At 44.1% G+C, this 17,026-nt stretch overlaps 1 protein-coding gene across 4 annotated transcripts in view; it reads left to right on the forward strand.

The window, feature by feature from the left end:
• Positions 1 to 9: 9 nt before the first annotated feature.
• The window catches only part of CARF (calcium responsive transcription factor), a 59,541-nt gene continuing 42,524 nt past the window's right edge, over positions 10 to 17,026 (forward strand). Inside the window, exons 1-6 of one of the 4 annotated variants that reach the window (XM_090044773.1) lie at positions 10 to 124; positions 694 to 866; positions 2,584 to 2,705; positions 6,305 to 6,529; positions 7,779 to 7,899; positions 15,967 to 16,096. In XM_090044773.1, coding sequence (XP_089900899.1) covers positions 2,595 to 2,705; positions 6,305 to 6,529; positions 7,779 to 7,899; positions 15,967 to 16,096 — 587 coding nt within the window. In that variant the 5' untranslated portion in view covers positions 10 to 124; positions 694 to 866; positions 2,584 to 2,594. Of the gene's footprint in view, positions 125 to 153; positions 249 to 273; positions 425 to 693; positions 867 to 2,583; positions 2,706 to 6,304; positions 6,530 to 7,778; positions 7,900 to 15,887; positions 16,097 to 17,026 lie in introns of those variants that run through there. The other 3 variants (XM_090044771.1, XM_090044774.1, XM_090044775.1) reach the window with 3 other exon arrangements.

Below are 17,026 nucleotides of genomic sequence, written 5' to 3' on the forward strand. Positions count from 1 at the left end.
GGAAAGACTGCGACTCCCAGAAGTCCCCGCGCGAGGGACCGCATTTCCCAGCATGCCGCGCGCCTCGCCGCTCCCGGCTTTGCTGCGTCGCCCCTGCTTTGCCAGGACCTGCCGGTGGCTTCAGGTGAGGGCGGCAGAGGGGAGCGGCCCTTCCTTCCGGGCACTACGGTGCCCCGCGGGGGCCGTGCGGGCTTGCACCTGCGCGGTACGGCGGTCTCCATGGTGGCGCCGGCGGGAGCCAAGACGAGGTTGAGTAGACTCGTTCTGGATCCTCCGTCGGCCGCGCCCAGCCCCCTCCCCTTCCTTCCCTCTCTCAGCCCTCGCTCCCCGGGCCGCCCGCGGCTGAGGGTCGGCGCCAGTACCCGCGGGGCCCCGTGGGGGGCGAGGGCGATGTTCGTGGGCCCGCAACGACCCCCGCTATGTGGTGCGTGGCGCCCCCGCCCCACCGCCGACCGGGGTCTCAGACTTACCCCACCCAGCTGCTCTGTGAGGCCCGGGGGGGAGCCGGCGGTGCCGGGGTCCCAGCTGGGCCCGTCGCGGGCTGCACGGGGCCCCGGGGCCGCCGGCGGGACAGGCGAACCAGGTTGTGAGGAGCCAGGACCCGAGCGCTCTCCCCGCAGGTGGCACGAAGCCCCCATACCCGTGCTTTCCTGTTCACGTTTTCAAGCCCCCACCATGATCCGTTTCTTGCAGAAGCTTTCCCGCCTGCTTCTCCTCTTCGAGGCCCATCTGGCTCTGCCATCCTGGGGAGTGGGGCAGCTCGGAGGCTGCTGCAGCAGCAGGGCTCCAGGCTGGGCCTTCCCTGGTGGTCATCTGAAGGAGGAGGGCAGCGCACCGGTGCTGGTTTAAGAATGGACGCAGCCAAGGTAACACTGTTATTTGAGTGCACGAGGGCGTGACTCTGCCTGGCCTTTTTTCCCCGTTACACTTCATTTGTGCCCATTACGTCTCTGTGCCAAGTAGATCAGCAGTTTCCAATCTGTGGTACATGCGCCACCAGTGGTACGCAGACAACCTGTTAATGGTATGCATTAATGGATTTACTGTAATTACTTTTATATGACAAAAATTTGCTGGTGGTACTTACAGTTGTATCGTTGGTATTTAAGGTTGTATCACTTTAAATTGGTGGTGCGCAGTGTGTCAGGGTTTGGGAACTGCTGAAGTAGAGTGCTAATGTGTTGGCCTGAGCCTGCTAGCTGTGCTGCAGTTGGTGTTGGACAGGGCTGGCTGACCTGTGGCACTAAGTGACTGGGGCAGGAACAGGCAGCAGAATGGCAGCTCGGGCTGGGAGCAGGAAGCAGCAGATTGGGCCAGGGAAAGGAATCGAAATAGCAGGCAGGGAGGGTGCAGGGCCGATTTCTGGCACACCTGTCCAAAAAGGTGGCCCCCAATGAGTTACTTCAGGTAAGGGTGATCATTAGTTTAAACATGTCTAAACCTTCTCAGGTCTACTTGATGAGCATACTAGAGATCTGATGGTAATCATCATCATCTAGTCCAGGACAACATTTTTGGGCAGTGCTGGAAACACCCACAACCTCAACTTGTAAGATGTTCATGTGCCAGGGGTGGATGGCGATAGGACCACGAGGGGCCTGATCCTTGTTGCGGTAGTGCACCCCTGGCCCCTTCCCCACCTCTGCCCCAAGGCACATGTGCCAAGCAAAATTCCTTTGCGTGTCATGCATGCCAGGGGTTGCCTAACCCTGACCTAGTCCACACTAGCGCTTCCAGCTGATAGTAATACAGCTACATTTTTAAGTTACTTAGTGTAGCGTGTGCTACAAACTATCCTTTTTGGGGTGTTGGAACTGCTGGTACTATATTTGTTTTGAAGAATATGAAGAAGCTACAGCTTTCAACTAAGCACAGTGCACGCATTAAGTTTATATATTTATGAATTAAAGTCCAATACAGCAGCTGGTATGAAAGTAGAACTCATTCTCAATAAGTTTAATTTTAAAACGTCCTTAAAACTAAATATTTCTGTTAAGTAGTTCCATTGTATTTCATAGCTTTCTACTAAATTGTTAAGCCTTGTGCCTAAGGGAAAGGGAATTACCTGGGTCCAGTAGTTGATTGGCTTCCATTGAGTATTTGCTTACAAGTTGCTGTTGTTTAGTGTTGCTCTGAAATAGTTTTGCTGAATTTTGCTACAGAGTTGGTGTGGGTGCCTTTGTGAAAATCCATTCGAATTTTTATAGCATTTTGATGTCCTTTTGGAGAGAGGATATTATATAAATGTCAGATTATTTATAAAAGTGCTTATATATATGCATACACACAGGGAGTCAAAGTGTGCTAATTCAGAGAAGGCAAAATGTTTTGCATTCAGGGCCTAACTTTAATTCTCTAGAAGAAAACAACTGTAATTTTACTTGGGTAAGAAATGTAAAGGTTTAGAACTTTTGTGGAAAATACCATGGAAGTTTTGTCTTTGAGTTCCAAGGAGGCTAGATTTTGGCCTAAACTTACAAGATTTCCATTTTAAAAAGCAATTAGGAAGCAATGTCTCTAAGCTGAGGTAAAGTGCACTCTGAATAAGAGGCTCAAATGAAGTGCTGCAGTTTTTTTTTCCAGGCTGCCTTGTAATGGAAAACAATGGAGTTGATCATGATGTCAGCATGGAGAGAACCAAAGACTTACTGCTAGTCAACTTGAATAGGACAGGAGAGTCAGAAACGCATGGCCATTCATATCAGGTGAGACAAACTGGAATATAGTTGTCCCAGTAACTTATTTCCACCATCTGTGAAGAGTTTATAACACAGCAATAATCTGTTTACGTTGCATATCAATAAATCTCATCTATTCTTCCTCTCATTACTTAACTTTAATGTACAGACTTGTCTTTACTTTGATTTTTAATACTGTTTAATTTAGAATGAATGGCTGTCTGGGTGTTAATTTTAATCGGATTGCATTCTGGTAATGAATTTAATAAACTGCAGATCTCTCAAGGATGGTATGCTTGTGTTACTTAAAAAAAGTTATTGAAAGATTTCTGAAAGAAATACTAACTGGAGTGGATGAGAGTGGTGGGTGTTCAACGCTTCTGAAAATCAGTCTGCTTATATTGGTATCTAAATATGCATTTAGAAGCTTGTTTAGCTACCAGGGGCTCTTCTGGCTGTTGCCATCTGTCTTCTATCAAAGTATTTTCATCCAGTTCCTGAAAATATGCATTAATGTTCCTTTGTTCATTTTACAGTTTTGTGCATTCCAAGATGGCCACGTTCTCAAAATAAAATAATGTATTTTGTTCCTCGTATAGTATGTTAAAGCAACTAATACAATAAATGAGTTATCATTGTTCTGATTTAATTGAATAGAGCAAGCCATCAATCCTCTTTCCTGAAAGAGCAAAATAGGTGTTTAGAGTTAAGACCATTCTATTTAGAGGAGGAGCGTCAAACGTATGGCCTGCTGGCTGGATCCGACCTGTGGAGCTATATGATCTAGCCCATAGGCTAGGGAGGGCAATTATTTCTGGCGGAGGGCTGCTTAACCCTGTTTTGGCAAGCTCTCAAGGGCCACATGGGTAGCCCTGCCCCTTGACAGGTGCCACACCCCCCCCCCCCAGTCACCATCTTGGGACCCATGTCCCAATGTCTTGGGACCAATGTCTCAGGACCAGCACTGGTGGGGGCCAGAGCGGGGCGCATGCTGGCAGGGGTCTGCAGAGCCAGGCTGGGTTGTACCAGTAGGGAGAGGGGGGAGCTGGCCCAGTTCCATAGAGCTTCTGGGCCCTGCTGGCACTGGCCCCAGGACACTTGTGTGGGCCCTATATATCTGCTCACTCCCAGTGCCCCCCAGCCCCGTGGTACAGATAGGGGGCAGTGCGCAGCCCTGACCTCTCTGCTTCCCGGGAGGGAAAAAACTGGTTCTGAGCACGGGTAAAAGTGGCCCTGCCCTGTGGCTGGTGCTCCCTGCTGCAGCCGCTCACAGCCCACACGGGGCTGTCCTGACCAGGTACAGGCAGCCCCATGTGGGCTGCAAGCCACTGCAGCACGGGCTGCTGGCCACACAGCAGCTGAGGGGCCACTTTTTCCCCACGCTTAGCACCAGCTTGTAACCCACCCCCGCTGCCTGCCTGGGCCCTGCGTCGGCTCTGGGCTTGCCTGTCAGGGCTGTGCTGTGCTGGGAAGTGTTTGCCACCGCCACCTCTGGGCCGCGCAGTGTGTGAGCTTTGGGCAGGCAGCAGCAAACACTGCCCGGCGTGGCAAGCGAGGGGGCTGCAGCTGCTGCCGCCATGGTGCAGCCCTGATGGGCAAGCCCAGAGCCAGTGTGGGGCCCAGGCTGGCAGCAGGGGTGGCTTACAAGCTGGTGCTGAGCCCAGGGAAAAATGGCCCTAGCACCAGCTTGTAACCTGCCTCTGCTGCCAGGCTGGGCTTGCCTGTCAGGGCTGTGCTGCAGCAGCAGCAGCTGTGACCCCCCCCACTTGCTGCACCAGGCAGTGTTTGCTGCTGCTGCCCACCCGGAGCTCACATGCAAGGCATGCTCCCCCCACCTTACCTGAGTTTCCGGTGTGGGTGTAGCCACATGTTCCCAGGCCGGAAACCCCTGCTGGGGCTGCCGGCTGTGGGGGCAGGGCTGGGCAGGCCCTGCTGTTGCTGGAGCCCACTGGGGCTTCCCCTGGGCCCTACTGCCCCTGGTTCCTGTCATTTTTGACAGGAACCAAAGACAGATAAATATTCATTTTCTAAATTTTTTTTAGGTGCCCCATGGGCTGGGTAGAACAGCCTTGCGGGCTGAATCTGGCCCATGAGCCATATTTTGCCTACCCCTGCCATAGATCATGGGCCCAACCTCCATGTGCTGGCTCCAGACACTGTGGACAGCATGGGGGGTTGGTTGGGGTGCCACATGTAGCCCATGTCCTGGAACTCTGCTGCGTGCAGTGCTGGGTCCAGACTGTGGGTAGCACGTGTCCCTTTCCAGCCTCAGGAACCACATACACACCGAACCTCAGGGCTGGTGCTTGCTGTACGTAATGTGGGATTGAGCTGGCTGTGCACCTTCCATGCAGCACAACGGGTCAGTCTGGTTCTGCATGCTGACTTCGGAGCTGGTCTAGTTTGAGCCATGCCAAAGTCAGCACATGGTGCCAGTCCAGTGAGGTGCTGCATGGAGTGCATGGCCTGTGCTGGCCCCCTGTACCATGTATAACAAGTGTGGCCAGTCCAATGCAGCATGCACTGGCTTTAGGACTTCTTGTGCACAGGGCTGGCACAGGTGTTTGGCTTAGACTCTTCACGTGGTACAAGGGCCCAGCACATGGGGTGGATGCAGCATCCTGGACTAATCTGTACTGCCCATAGTACAGATAGCGCACACCCTGTGCCAGCCATGAGGGCCTAGTGACACTCGGATTTGACACTCCTGATTTGCAATGTTTTTGACCTTGGTATAGAATTTAGAAACTTTTTCTTTTTTTCATATATTAGAACTAGTGAATAAACAAACTTTGTGTTGTCATAGTGATTAGTTTATAAAGCACCATACAATAATTAATGGACATATGATTACTAGAAAAAGCTAAACAAACTCCACTTGTCTTCATATTGTTCAAATGAGATTCAAACAGTCCATTATACAAATAGACAAGCCATTCATTAGTTTTCAAAAACCATACTAACGTGAAAGAAAAACACTAAGTTGCCAGTTAGTGCGCAAGGTTCAGAAAGGAAAACGTGATGTGGTACGATTATACCAAATCTACAGGCTTTGTGAAATCAATACGCTGTTTATATTTAATAGGTTTATTCAACCTACTGAGTATATATGTTATACTTTGTATTGTTACCATTGCTTGATAATGCTATGAAAATTGAAAAAAAAGTGTGTTTGTTTTAGTTTTATTTTGGCTACGGATAGAAAGTTAAAGGTTTGTTCATTTGAAATTCAAGTGACGTCATATTTATAACTTTTTAAAAAAGCTTCATACTTTAAAATTTACTTTTGGAGCAGGTATTAGTTGGGATTGTTTCCCTTTTTAACTTTTTAAGCATTATTCTTAAGTCTTCTGGAGCAATCTAATAATTTGAAATAATTAGCTTTCTCTCTTTTTTCTTGTTGTACAAGAAGCATTGAGCGTATTTTGTTTTACTGTAGTAGAGAGTCGTCATTCTAAGAGACATGAAGGGCTAGCTTTCAGGGGAATAAGAACAGAAAGTAGTCACTTGAGCAGTTGGTGGGGGAAAAAAGCGAGGACAATAAAAGTTGTGGCAATACAATGTGGCAAATACCATGTCAAATATGATTCTTTAAAATATATTTTACTGTCTTTCCTTTGTGAAAGCATCTAACCTGCATGGATTCCAGAGATCCATCATTTGGACAGAACGACTCTCCAACAGTCTTGCCCATTACAGTGCATGTTTCGGACAGTTCTTCTGCACCTTCAAATACAGCAGTTCACTTGTCCCAGCAGCAGCCTCCTTCCACAGGAGAATTTCATCTAGTAGACCTGAATGGCCAGCCTCTTTATGAGCTTCAGTCAATAGGGGGTTCCAGTACACAGATGGTGAGTACAGCTGAATCCACATAGACACTGAGCTCCCAAAAGAAGAACAAGTTTTAAGGACAAATGTCTTAATGTGATTTTTTTTTTTTTTAAACATTTTATAGAAAAATTTCAGAATGGTTTAATTAACTTCCCAGTTTTCTCCTCTCAGGTCTTAAATTCCCAAAATAAGCCATCACTATCTTTTTTCTGAAATAAAAAGACAGTATATAGATGTTCTTAAAACACATGGAAGCCCATCTTAGAGTGAGCATGGTCTGTGATGCTTTCCTGCTTTAATTCCCCCTCTTCTCCTCTGTTCTCCTATGCTGAATGCTTGTCCTTTGAGTGGAATTATGTCATCAGCAGTAAATTAGCCAGCTACAGCCCTCCATCTTTCTGCCATCTGATTAATTTGTATGTAAAAGAAAGCTTCAAACAATGCCTTGCAAATCTGAAACCTTTTTTCAATAAAGACACATCTCTGAGTGAGAGTTTTTTGGTATCTCTTGAATGTCTACAGAGAGAAATTAAAAATACATCTTATTAGAATTACTAAAGTGGGGAAAAACTTTGAAAACATAGAAGACAAGTAGGCAGACAAGGTTCTTTGGGTGAATCTGATATCTTTTATTAGACCAATTTAAATAGTTGGAAAACAATTATTAAGCAAGCTTTTGGGTTCAAAAACTTTTTGTCAGGCTAAAGAAGTTTCAGCAGTTGGTGTGTGCTTTTTCTATGTCCCTAGACTAGCACAGTTACAACCTACACCCCTAGAAGACAACTATTTATTAGGGCATTTAAAAAAATGATTTTGCAAAACTGTAAGCTTGTGGATGCTGTGCCTGGCTATGATGCTTTAATTTAAGGGAATGAGGGCAACTTAAGATGGTAAATACCATTTTCAAAGTTCTTGTTGATAGAGCTATTAGTTATGTTCAAAGTTTTAAATAAGGCTGAATACCACAAAAAGTCACATGTGGTTACCTCTGCTTTTGAGCTAATTAAATATTACATTTTAAAAAGTAATTAAGCATCTGGCAATCAATTGTACCTATACTGCAGGGTGGTACTCTCTTCCATCATAAACTAGCAGTTTTATTCATGTTGTGAAATCAAATTGGGATTATGAAAGCAAATGTAAAACCTTTTCAAAAGGAATTGATTTAGTGGTAGTAACCCAAGTATGTTAATGAAAATACAAACCCGTTAACTACATCATGGCTCAGTTAGTAACTAGCCCCACACATCTTGTGTGCTTACTTTAAAGATGATTGTTGCCAGCCAGTCAGAAAATGGACAGGTACTACATGTAATACCGTCTACACAGCCAGGAATGGCACAAGTGATTATCCCTCAAGGGCAACTTTTGGATGTAACCAGCGCTCAAGGTCAGTTTTATCTGTGGGGCTTGAGGGTTGTGTATTTTTGTGACCCAACATATCGGATGATCCCTTCTGATGAGCTTCTTGCACTTTCTTCTATCTTCAGTCACAATTAGGCATATAATGCCAAGAACTTGCATTTATAGCAACTGTAATCTGAAGATCTTAATGCACATTACAAATATTATTTAAAATGGACTGGGTTCCTATGGAACAAGTGTTGTGCATTATGCTCATCTCTAGTCATGTTATGGGGAAGTGGAGATACTGAGAGCGAAATTCTATCCTGATTTACATTCTGTATTGTCCCATACCTTTTTGTGAGAGTCCACAGAGTATTTGACTAAGACCTTGCTCAGGTTTATGCATTGAGTTGTTGTTATAGCCTGAAAATAAATCTAATAGTTCTTACATTGTTCATAAACTAATAACTACATAAGTCAAATTACTGCGTTTTTCTTACATATAGCACTCTCCTCCTTCCCCTTCCCCCCCCCAAAAGTCAGCCAGTGGAAGTTGTGGGGTGCATTATAAATGAGGAAATATAGCAACAGTAGTTTCTGTATGGTCAGTTTTTTCCCTTGGAAAGTGAAAGTAACCTGTGCTACTTCACAGGGAGCAGCGTAATGGGCTTGCTGGTCTTTCTAACTGTGATAACTCAGATACTTGCTGCAACTTACTAGTATTTTCAAGGAAAGATCCTTTTTTTCTGCATCCTGCTTTTCAGAAATGAAGTGTCTCTTATTATGGGGCATGTTAGGATTGCAGCATAAGGATTAGAACACACAAGAATTGCCAAAGCTTGGTGACTTAAAACTTACTCAAGGTAAATGAAAAACAACCTTTGCCTTCTGGCCTGATTTCAAGTATACAGCTGTGTTGTTTAATTACTGTATTTGCTCACGTGTAACATATATATAAGTTGAAACAGAACATTAACTTCAATGAGCTTTTAGTCAGTCCCACGATCCAAAAAACCTGTGAAAAATCAATGAGAGTTCCCAAATCAGCCCTGTAACTAGGGATAGGCAAGAGGGGCACCACCTATGGGTGCCAACTTATAAGTGGCACAAGGGTCACCCGCTACTCCCATGGAGTCCATGCCCCAACAGGAAGAGGCTCCATTCCCATCTAGCCTTGGGGACTAAGTGCAGCCCTGGCTCAGCCATCATAGCAGCTGTACAGGCTGTGCCCTGTCGTTGCTGGGCCAGGCAGGGGCTGTGGTCAGTGCCCCAGGCTGCAGTGTGAATGGAGCCCGTTGGTACAGAGCAAGGGTAATTGTGGGGAGGGAGATGGAGGAGACTGGGGGGAGAGGATGTAGGGGGCAAATGGTGGGGTTCAGGGACAGTGGAGGGAGGCAATTGCTGCAGCTATGACCCTGACTCTGGGTAGGGGTGGAGCCAGAGTCATAGCAGCTCCCTGATACCCCATTGCATTTGTACATGATTCTGAGATGGGGAGTTGTTTCCCCCATGTTAAATGGGACTAGGTAAGGGAGGGCTTATCCTAGAATCAAGTAAATATTGTACATTCTCCAGCTCTCACTTTGATTTTTTGCTTTATTTTTAGTTAGTCCCAAATTTGAAACATGACTTTAACAGTAGTCACAACTTTCAAGTTTTCTTTTAACATACCTTTAAAACAGGGGTGGGCAAAATACAGCCTGTGGGCTGCATCCAGCCTTCTAGGCACTTTCATCTTTCATCCAGTCTGTGGCGCATATTCTCCCCCCCCCCCAATGAATTGTGCCCCATCCATCTCTTCTGCATGCAGGGGTAGGAGTGAGGTGACTACACCCACCCTCAACATACCTTATTATGTCTCACTCCCATTCTCGTGGGCAGAAGGGCTGGCTTTGCTAGCATGGGGCGATGCCGCTACTGCAGGCTTCTCCAGTGTCTGGCTCTCTCCAGGCAACAGGTAGGGAAGGAAGCAGGGCTGCAGCCTGGGGCTGGGTTCTGGCTGCAGTGCAGAGCTTGTGCCCAGGGCTGTGGCAGCAGCTCAGAGCTCGGCTGGGCAGGGTGTGGGTGTGAGGGGTATGGGGACCCCTCCCGTGCCCCCTCCCAACCCCCCCTCATGGCAGGCAGCGGGGGCAGCAGTAGTAGTGGGGGAAGCCGAGGGGGGTGCTCTGCTTGGCACTGGTGCCTGGCTCCGGCCAGCGCTGCAAGGAGTGCAGCTCCTGCTGGGTTGTTTGTTTTCCTAGTGCTGCCTGTACTTACGGGGCACAGGAGAGAAGCCCCAGGCACTGGAGCAGGCTGGAGCGGGGAAAGCAGCCGGCTCCAGCGCCTGGGGCTTCCCTCCTGTCCCCTACAAGTACAGGCAGCGCCAGGGAAACAAACAGCACAGCAGGGGCTGCATTCCTCATTGCAACATTCAGAGCTGGCTGCAGCCAAGCACCAGTGCCCCTGCACGTGGCTGCACCATGGGGGAGTGTGGTGGGGGGTCCTCATACCCCACAAACCACATGCACACACACCCCAACTACACCCCCTGCACAATACAAAAGACTAAGAATTTATTTTTGAGTTATGCAGTCACTTCTATATACAGTACAAAAACACAAATCATGACAAAAATACTTTTTTCAATAAAATTAAAATATGTTATAGTAGGTGTTTAACTTTTAATGTACAATTAGGTTTTTTTTTCTGGTTCTAAGGTGGCAACCCCCCCTCCCCCCACCAAAGGAGTATTTTTGGTGGGCAAGGGGAGGGACTTTTGGTGGCAAAGGTCAGGGGTTAGGTGTGGGACTGCCAAGATGACAGCCAGGAGGTGGGGCACCTGCCAAGGGGTGGGGCTACCCATGTGGCCCTTGACAGCTCACCAAACCTCCATTAAGTGGTCCTCCACCTGAAATAATTGCCTATTCCTGCTTTAAAACGACCTTTTCTTAAAAGCAAGGAAAACCTTCAGAAAGGGAATTCCTTCTTATTGTAAGGGCATCTATGCACATGTTAGATGTCTGCTCCAATGCATGTTAATTGGCACACATTGGAGCAGACTCAATTGGTTCTACTGGAGCATGCTAATTAGTGAACTCCAGCAGCCTCCACATTACGTCTATTCAGCATCCCTACACTTCAATATGGCGATGGGGGCGCTCTAAGTAAAGCGCGTCAAACAAGCTTTAGTTAAAGCGCTTCCAATGCCATTTTGATGTATGGGATGCTGAATACATGTGATGCCGCGGGCACTTTAGAGAGTGGCTCTGAGAGCAGTTCTAATTAATTAAAGTGCCCCTCTTCTACCTCAGAGCACGTGTATAGACAGTTTTAGTGTTTAGGGGTTTGGCAATTTTTTATGTTGCAGCATGAGCTGTTAGAAAAAGGGAAATGAAAAATCTGTTAGATTTTAGAATTTTCCAAAATGGAATTTTTTTAAAGAACTTAAAGTCAGGTTGTATTAGTCAGCTAGGCCTGCAAATGTGAGCTATTTGGGATGCCATGCTTAGAGTGAGTTGCAGGAGTATCTGAAGAAAAAAACAGTCTGGGATGAATTAAACAAATCAAACTTTGATTTCTTACTAAAATATTGGTAGTTTGTAGTAATTTGTATCATTGTTTAATTTTTTATAAAGTTCAGTAGCTGTTTTCAAAGCAGTAAAATGTAGAAGGTTGTACTCATGCATTTTGGTCCTGCTCCAAAGGCCATTGAAGATGATTGAAATCTGCTGTGAAACTGAATGCAGACTATTTAGGGGAAATGCTACTCCACAGAAGAAAACAACTTGCCAGCTTTTTTTTCTCACTGTCAGAAATGTATTTCATGCAAGTTCAAGTAAGCGTACACTTGCATATGCAAAGAAGTCCTAGGTTTTTCTTAGGAACAATTTAGGAATGTAGTGGCATTTCAAAATTTTCACGAGTTGTTGTAGGTTGAACACAAAGCTATAGGCCTGTTTGTGCTTACAAAGTAAGTCTCCTATGAAGAAAAGAGACTACTACTAAAGTTGTTTACATAGTGCAGAAATTGTTCACTTAAAGGGGACTATGTACAGGTTTCATATTAAGAGGTAGCTCTTGACCATAAAAGATGAGGACCCTCACCCCACCACAGTCAGCCACTGGCCCACGCTATGTCTTTCTAAGCATCCCAGGTAGTGGCAGTGGCTCCTTTCAGCTGCCATGGGTGCAGGCTCCCCCGCCCCCCCCCCCCCCCCCCCCGAGTAAGTGTAATTTGAACCCTACCTATGTCTATTTGTCAATGAACACACTAAGCACTGAAACCTGCCCCTGAATTTGGGCTAATATTTTTCTTTTATAACCTAAAGAAAAATCCATAGTTAAAAAGAATTTGCTTTTACTGTTGCTGGGGACAGATTCATAGACATTAGGGCTGGAAGGGACCTTGGAAGATCTTCGAGTCCAGCCCCCTACCCCAAGGGCAGGAAATCAGCTGGGGTCACAGGATCCCAGCAAGATATATGTCCATTTGCCTCTTAAAGAAGTCCAGAGTAGGTGCTTGCACCGCCTCTGGTAGCAGTGCGTTTCAGGCCTTGGGGACTTGGACAGTAAAGAAGTTGTCCCATATGTCCAGCCTGAAATGATCTTGGAGAAGTTTGTGACCGTTAGACCTTGTCATCCCATGGGGTGCCCTAGTGAACAGCTGTTTCCCCCATCTCCTGATGTACACCCCTTATATACTTATAGGCCTCCACCAGGTCCCCCCTGAGCCTGTGCTTTGCAAACTGAAGAGTCCCATGGCTCTTAGCCTCTCCTCATAAGGCCTGTTTTCCTGCCCTCTGATCATGCACATGGCTCTCCTCTAGACTTTCAAGCTTTTCCACATCCTTTTTAAATTGTGGAGCCCAGAACTGGATGCAGTACTCTAGTGTCAGCTACATAATTTTTCTACAAATTTTTCTTTAACTGCATAGTCAAATTCGATTTATATTGATCTTAGAGGATGTGTTATCTGTACAAAATACTTTTTGTGAATGAAACATAAATATTTATCTGAGCTAATAGTTGAATAATCATTCCATTTTTCCATAAAGGAATGTAGACTGAAAGCAAGATTTTTGATTTAATCTGAGTTCCAACACTGTTCTGTCATCTTAAAATAAGAACACAAGAAGTGCCATACCAATGGTCCATCTAGCTCAGTATCATGTTTCTGACAGTGGCAGAAGTCAATGCTATCGAGGGACAGCATTGAACCAGAGTGCTCTATTCCTTATCTGGTACCTTCCCTGGCATCCATCGTTATTGATTTTAGAGATGTGAGAAGAAACATCTCCAACTGTTCTGTTCAACACTTATCAATAGATGATCCATGAATTATCCCAGTACCTTTTGAAGTATGTCATCATGTTAGTTTTTAAACTGGTCTCCTAATTTCAGTGGGTGCCCCCTAGTTCTAGTATTCTGGGATTTGGTGTGCAAAAGATCCCTGTCACATGGTCCACACCCTTCATGATTTCATAGACCTCTGTCATATCCCCCCTCAGCTGACTTCTTTCCAAACTGAAGAGTCCTGGTATTTTTAGTGTCCTGGCATGATAATTGTTCTGTACTCATGATCATTTTGGTTGCCCCCCTCTATCTTTTCTAGTTCTTTTACCTCCTTTTTGGGATTTGGATACTAAAACTGCACGTAGCATTCAAGATGTGGGCGCATCATGAATTTGTTACAATGGCATGATGACGTTCATTGTTTTGCTTTTTATTCCCCCCCTTAATGATGCCAGGAGTTATTGGCTTTTTTTGGTTGCCACTGCACAGGTTTCTTTTTTGGTTGCACTCCAAGGTTTCTTTCCTGAGTCAACAGCTAGTTCAGGACCCAGCACTGTGTGTGTGTAGTTGAGGTGGTTTTGCCCCCCACCCTCCATTATTTTGCATTTATCGATACTGAAGTTCATCTACCACTTTTTCTGCCCACTCACTTAGAGTGGTTAGATCTTTCTGCAGCCTCTCTGTCAGCTTTGGGGCTTAACTACCTGGAATAATTTGGTGTCATCTGCAAAATTGGAGATTTCACTGTGCACCCCCGTTTCCAAGTCATGAATGAAAATGTTGAACAATGTAAAACCCAGCATGGATCCCTATAGGTCCACTTTTGATTTCCCTCCAGCCTGAAAAGTGACTATTTAGCCCTGCTCTTTGATTCCTATCTTTTAACAAGCTCTCAAGCCACAAAAGAACCTGCCATCCAATCCCATGGCAACATTAGTTTGGGGTTTTTTGTTTGCTTTGTTAAGCCTTTGGTGAGGGACCTTGTCAAAAACTTTTTCTGAAAGCCCAAATATATTATGTCAGCTAGGTCCCTCTTGTCCACATGCTTGTTGACACCTTCTACAAATCCAGTAGATTGGTGAGGCAGGATTTTTTTTACAAAAAAAACCACTGACTCTTCCCCAGCAGATCATACTTGTCCATGTGACTGCTGATTTGATTCTTTATTATATATTCTATCAATTTACTAAGAATGGAAATGAGACTCATTAGTCTGTAGGGTCCCAGCAGCCTTTTTTGAAGATTGGGTGTTATGTTGGCATCTTATCGGTCCTCTGGCACAGAAGCCATTTGTAATGATAGGTTATGTACTATTGTCAACAGTTCTGCAATTTCTCCTTTGAGTTCCTTTAGAACTCGTGGGTGAATGTCATCCAGTCCTGGTGACTTTAATAATATTTAATGAGACCTATATACTAAAAAAGCTTGACTTGGCTTGGGAAGTTCCCCAGCATTTTCAGTAAACACTGATGCAGATAATTCATTTAGCTTCTCTGCTATGACCTTATCATCTCTGAGTGTACCTTTTACCACCTGGTCATCTAATGGTCCCACGGATTCTCTAGCTGACTTGCTGCTCCTGATGTATTTAAGCAGGTTTCTATATTAGCTTTAGCATCTTTTGCTAGACACTTCCCAAATTTGTTTTTTGAGTTGCTTTATGTCATTTTTGTGCTTGATGTGCCAGAGTTTGAGCTTTCTGGTTTGTTTTTTTTTTTACTTGCACATACCTGTTTGTTTGAAGAATGCCTTTTGCCTTGAATGGCCTCTTTAATTCTGCTTTTAAATCATACAGGAGTTTTATTGGTCCACTTTGTACCCTTTTTGATTTGTGGCATATAAACTTTTCCTGAGCCTCTAATATGGTCTGTTTAAACAGCTTCCAAACTGCTTGCAGACTTATCTACCATCATCTCTATCCGAAAATAATATTTTTGGGGTGTGTGTGTGTGGGGGTAGTAATAAAAAAAACCCTGACTTTGCCAGGGATTTGAAGACTTAATCATGTTGTTAAATGCTTTGATGACAAAAAGAGCTGTGAGTGTATTATCACTTTCACATGCAAATGACTGTAATGACCCACCATAATTAATGTACAGTGGAGATGCCTTTGCTCACTCAAATGGAATTATCTAAGGTCTTTGCCTCTCCATTTTTTTGGTATTCCTTTTTATGAGAGACACTGCTTTTAGCTTCTTAAGACATTCTTATTACAAAGTGAACTAGTGTGTAACAATCAATGTGTAATGCAACCCTGATACCTTTTTGTTAAAATGCAAGACAGATTTTTTGTAGTATGTTGGATGCAGTTATTTGCTTCGTTATGCAGAATTAACCTTCTATAATGGGGTTACCAAATACAACAATATAAGGGTATGGAGACTGCATACATTTGGAACAGTTTCAAATAAGCACTAGCTGTTATGTTTCTTTTATTGTGGGCAAGCCAGGAACAGTGCAGATGTTGCAAAAACGCTCCAGCTTTTAACATTATTTCATTCAGGGTTTAAGTTGGAGCAGTTTTGAAACATTTTATCATTCCCATCTTGTCCACATATAATAAAAGGAACATAATAGCTTCAGTCCTTTTGAAATGGCTCCAAATGTACCCATGTCTGTAACCTAATAGTAAACATCCACATTTGTATACACATCCCTAGACTTCATCAGTAATGATACATAATTAATTATTAAACATCTCCAGAAACTGCCACCTCCATAATCTTGTTTCATGTGCAAAAATGTTTACTTTCCCTGCAGATCAAGATTAATCAGACCTTGTCATTTTCCCATTCTGTGGTTCAGTTATTAAATGGGAGGATTTTTTATTTTTGCAAAGATGTTTCAGAAGATAAACGCAATGCTGGGAACTTACAGACTGTTGCAGTGGCTGCTATTGCAGATGGTACAAGCAGTTATATCCTTCATCCTCATGCATCCCTCACAGTCTCCAGAAAGACAGGTTCCAGGTAGGTCAGAAGTTAGACAGCTACCACTTTGTATCACTAGTGCCTCTACAGTTAGTGTTTTTCATTAATTAAATTTATGTTTTTGTGCAGAACTATCACAGAATTCCCCCCTTCTTCCTCCCCCTTTCCCCTTTCCAAGATATTAGTCTGTTACTACTATTGAGTGACATACAAAAGGTTTCAATATAGCAGGTAAGAAATGTCTATAAATCTGACAGTGAAAGAGAGATGGATGTTAAATGTAAATAGAGAGGCATGTAGTCTGATCTCAACAGCAGTGTACTCCATTTTGACCATTAAAGTTATTCCAGACTGATATTTGTGTAATGAGAATGGAAAATGGTCCAGTGCGTGAAAAAGAGCAGTGAGAGTTTGAGGGAATACAATTCCTTGTATTTGCATTGATGATTATTTATTTTTTTTTTATGAATCATAGGTAAGAGCTTGATCTTGAAATGGCTTTTCAAAGATCTAGTGTGACTTACATCTGTTGTGTTCCAGTACACTGATAAACTTTGTCTAAAGTCTCTAGCTGAGAGAAGTTTAGTATTTTTCTTTATATACAAATTTTCTTTTTGTTTTAGAAAAAACAAAAAAACCTTATAAATATTAATTTAGATTTTTTCCTGGTCTTTCTTCCCTATCTGGTGAGCATGTTATCTTACAAAAATATTTGATGAAAACAAAAAAGACGTAGAAATTTACAATAATCTTAACCGTGTAAAGTAACATTTATTTTACATATTGAGTACACTAAAGACTTCCATAAAATGTAAGGAAATATTTTGTGAATGGATGCTTGGATTCATTTTTAAAGTTTTGAAGATGTTAAATATTAAAACTCCCAAGAGTTTGGCAGGTCTGCAGCTTGATTTTTAGGGTATGGTGATTAACTTAGGTCTTTGAATGGTAAGACAGATGCAGGTTTTA

This window comes from Crocodylus siamensis, chromosome 4 (genome assembly GCF_052110815.1).
Source record: "Crocodylus siamensis isolate JL-2025a chromosome 4, ASM5211081v1, whole genome shotgun sequence".
In the NCBI taxonomy this organism is placed as follows: Eukaryota; Metazoa; Chordata; order Crocodylia; family Crocodylidae; genus Crocodylus; species Crocodylus siamensis.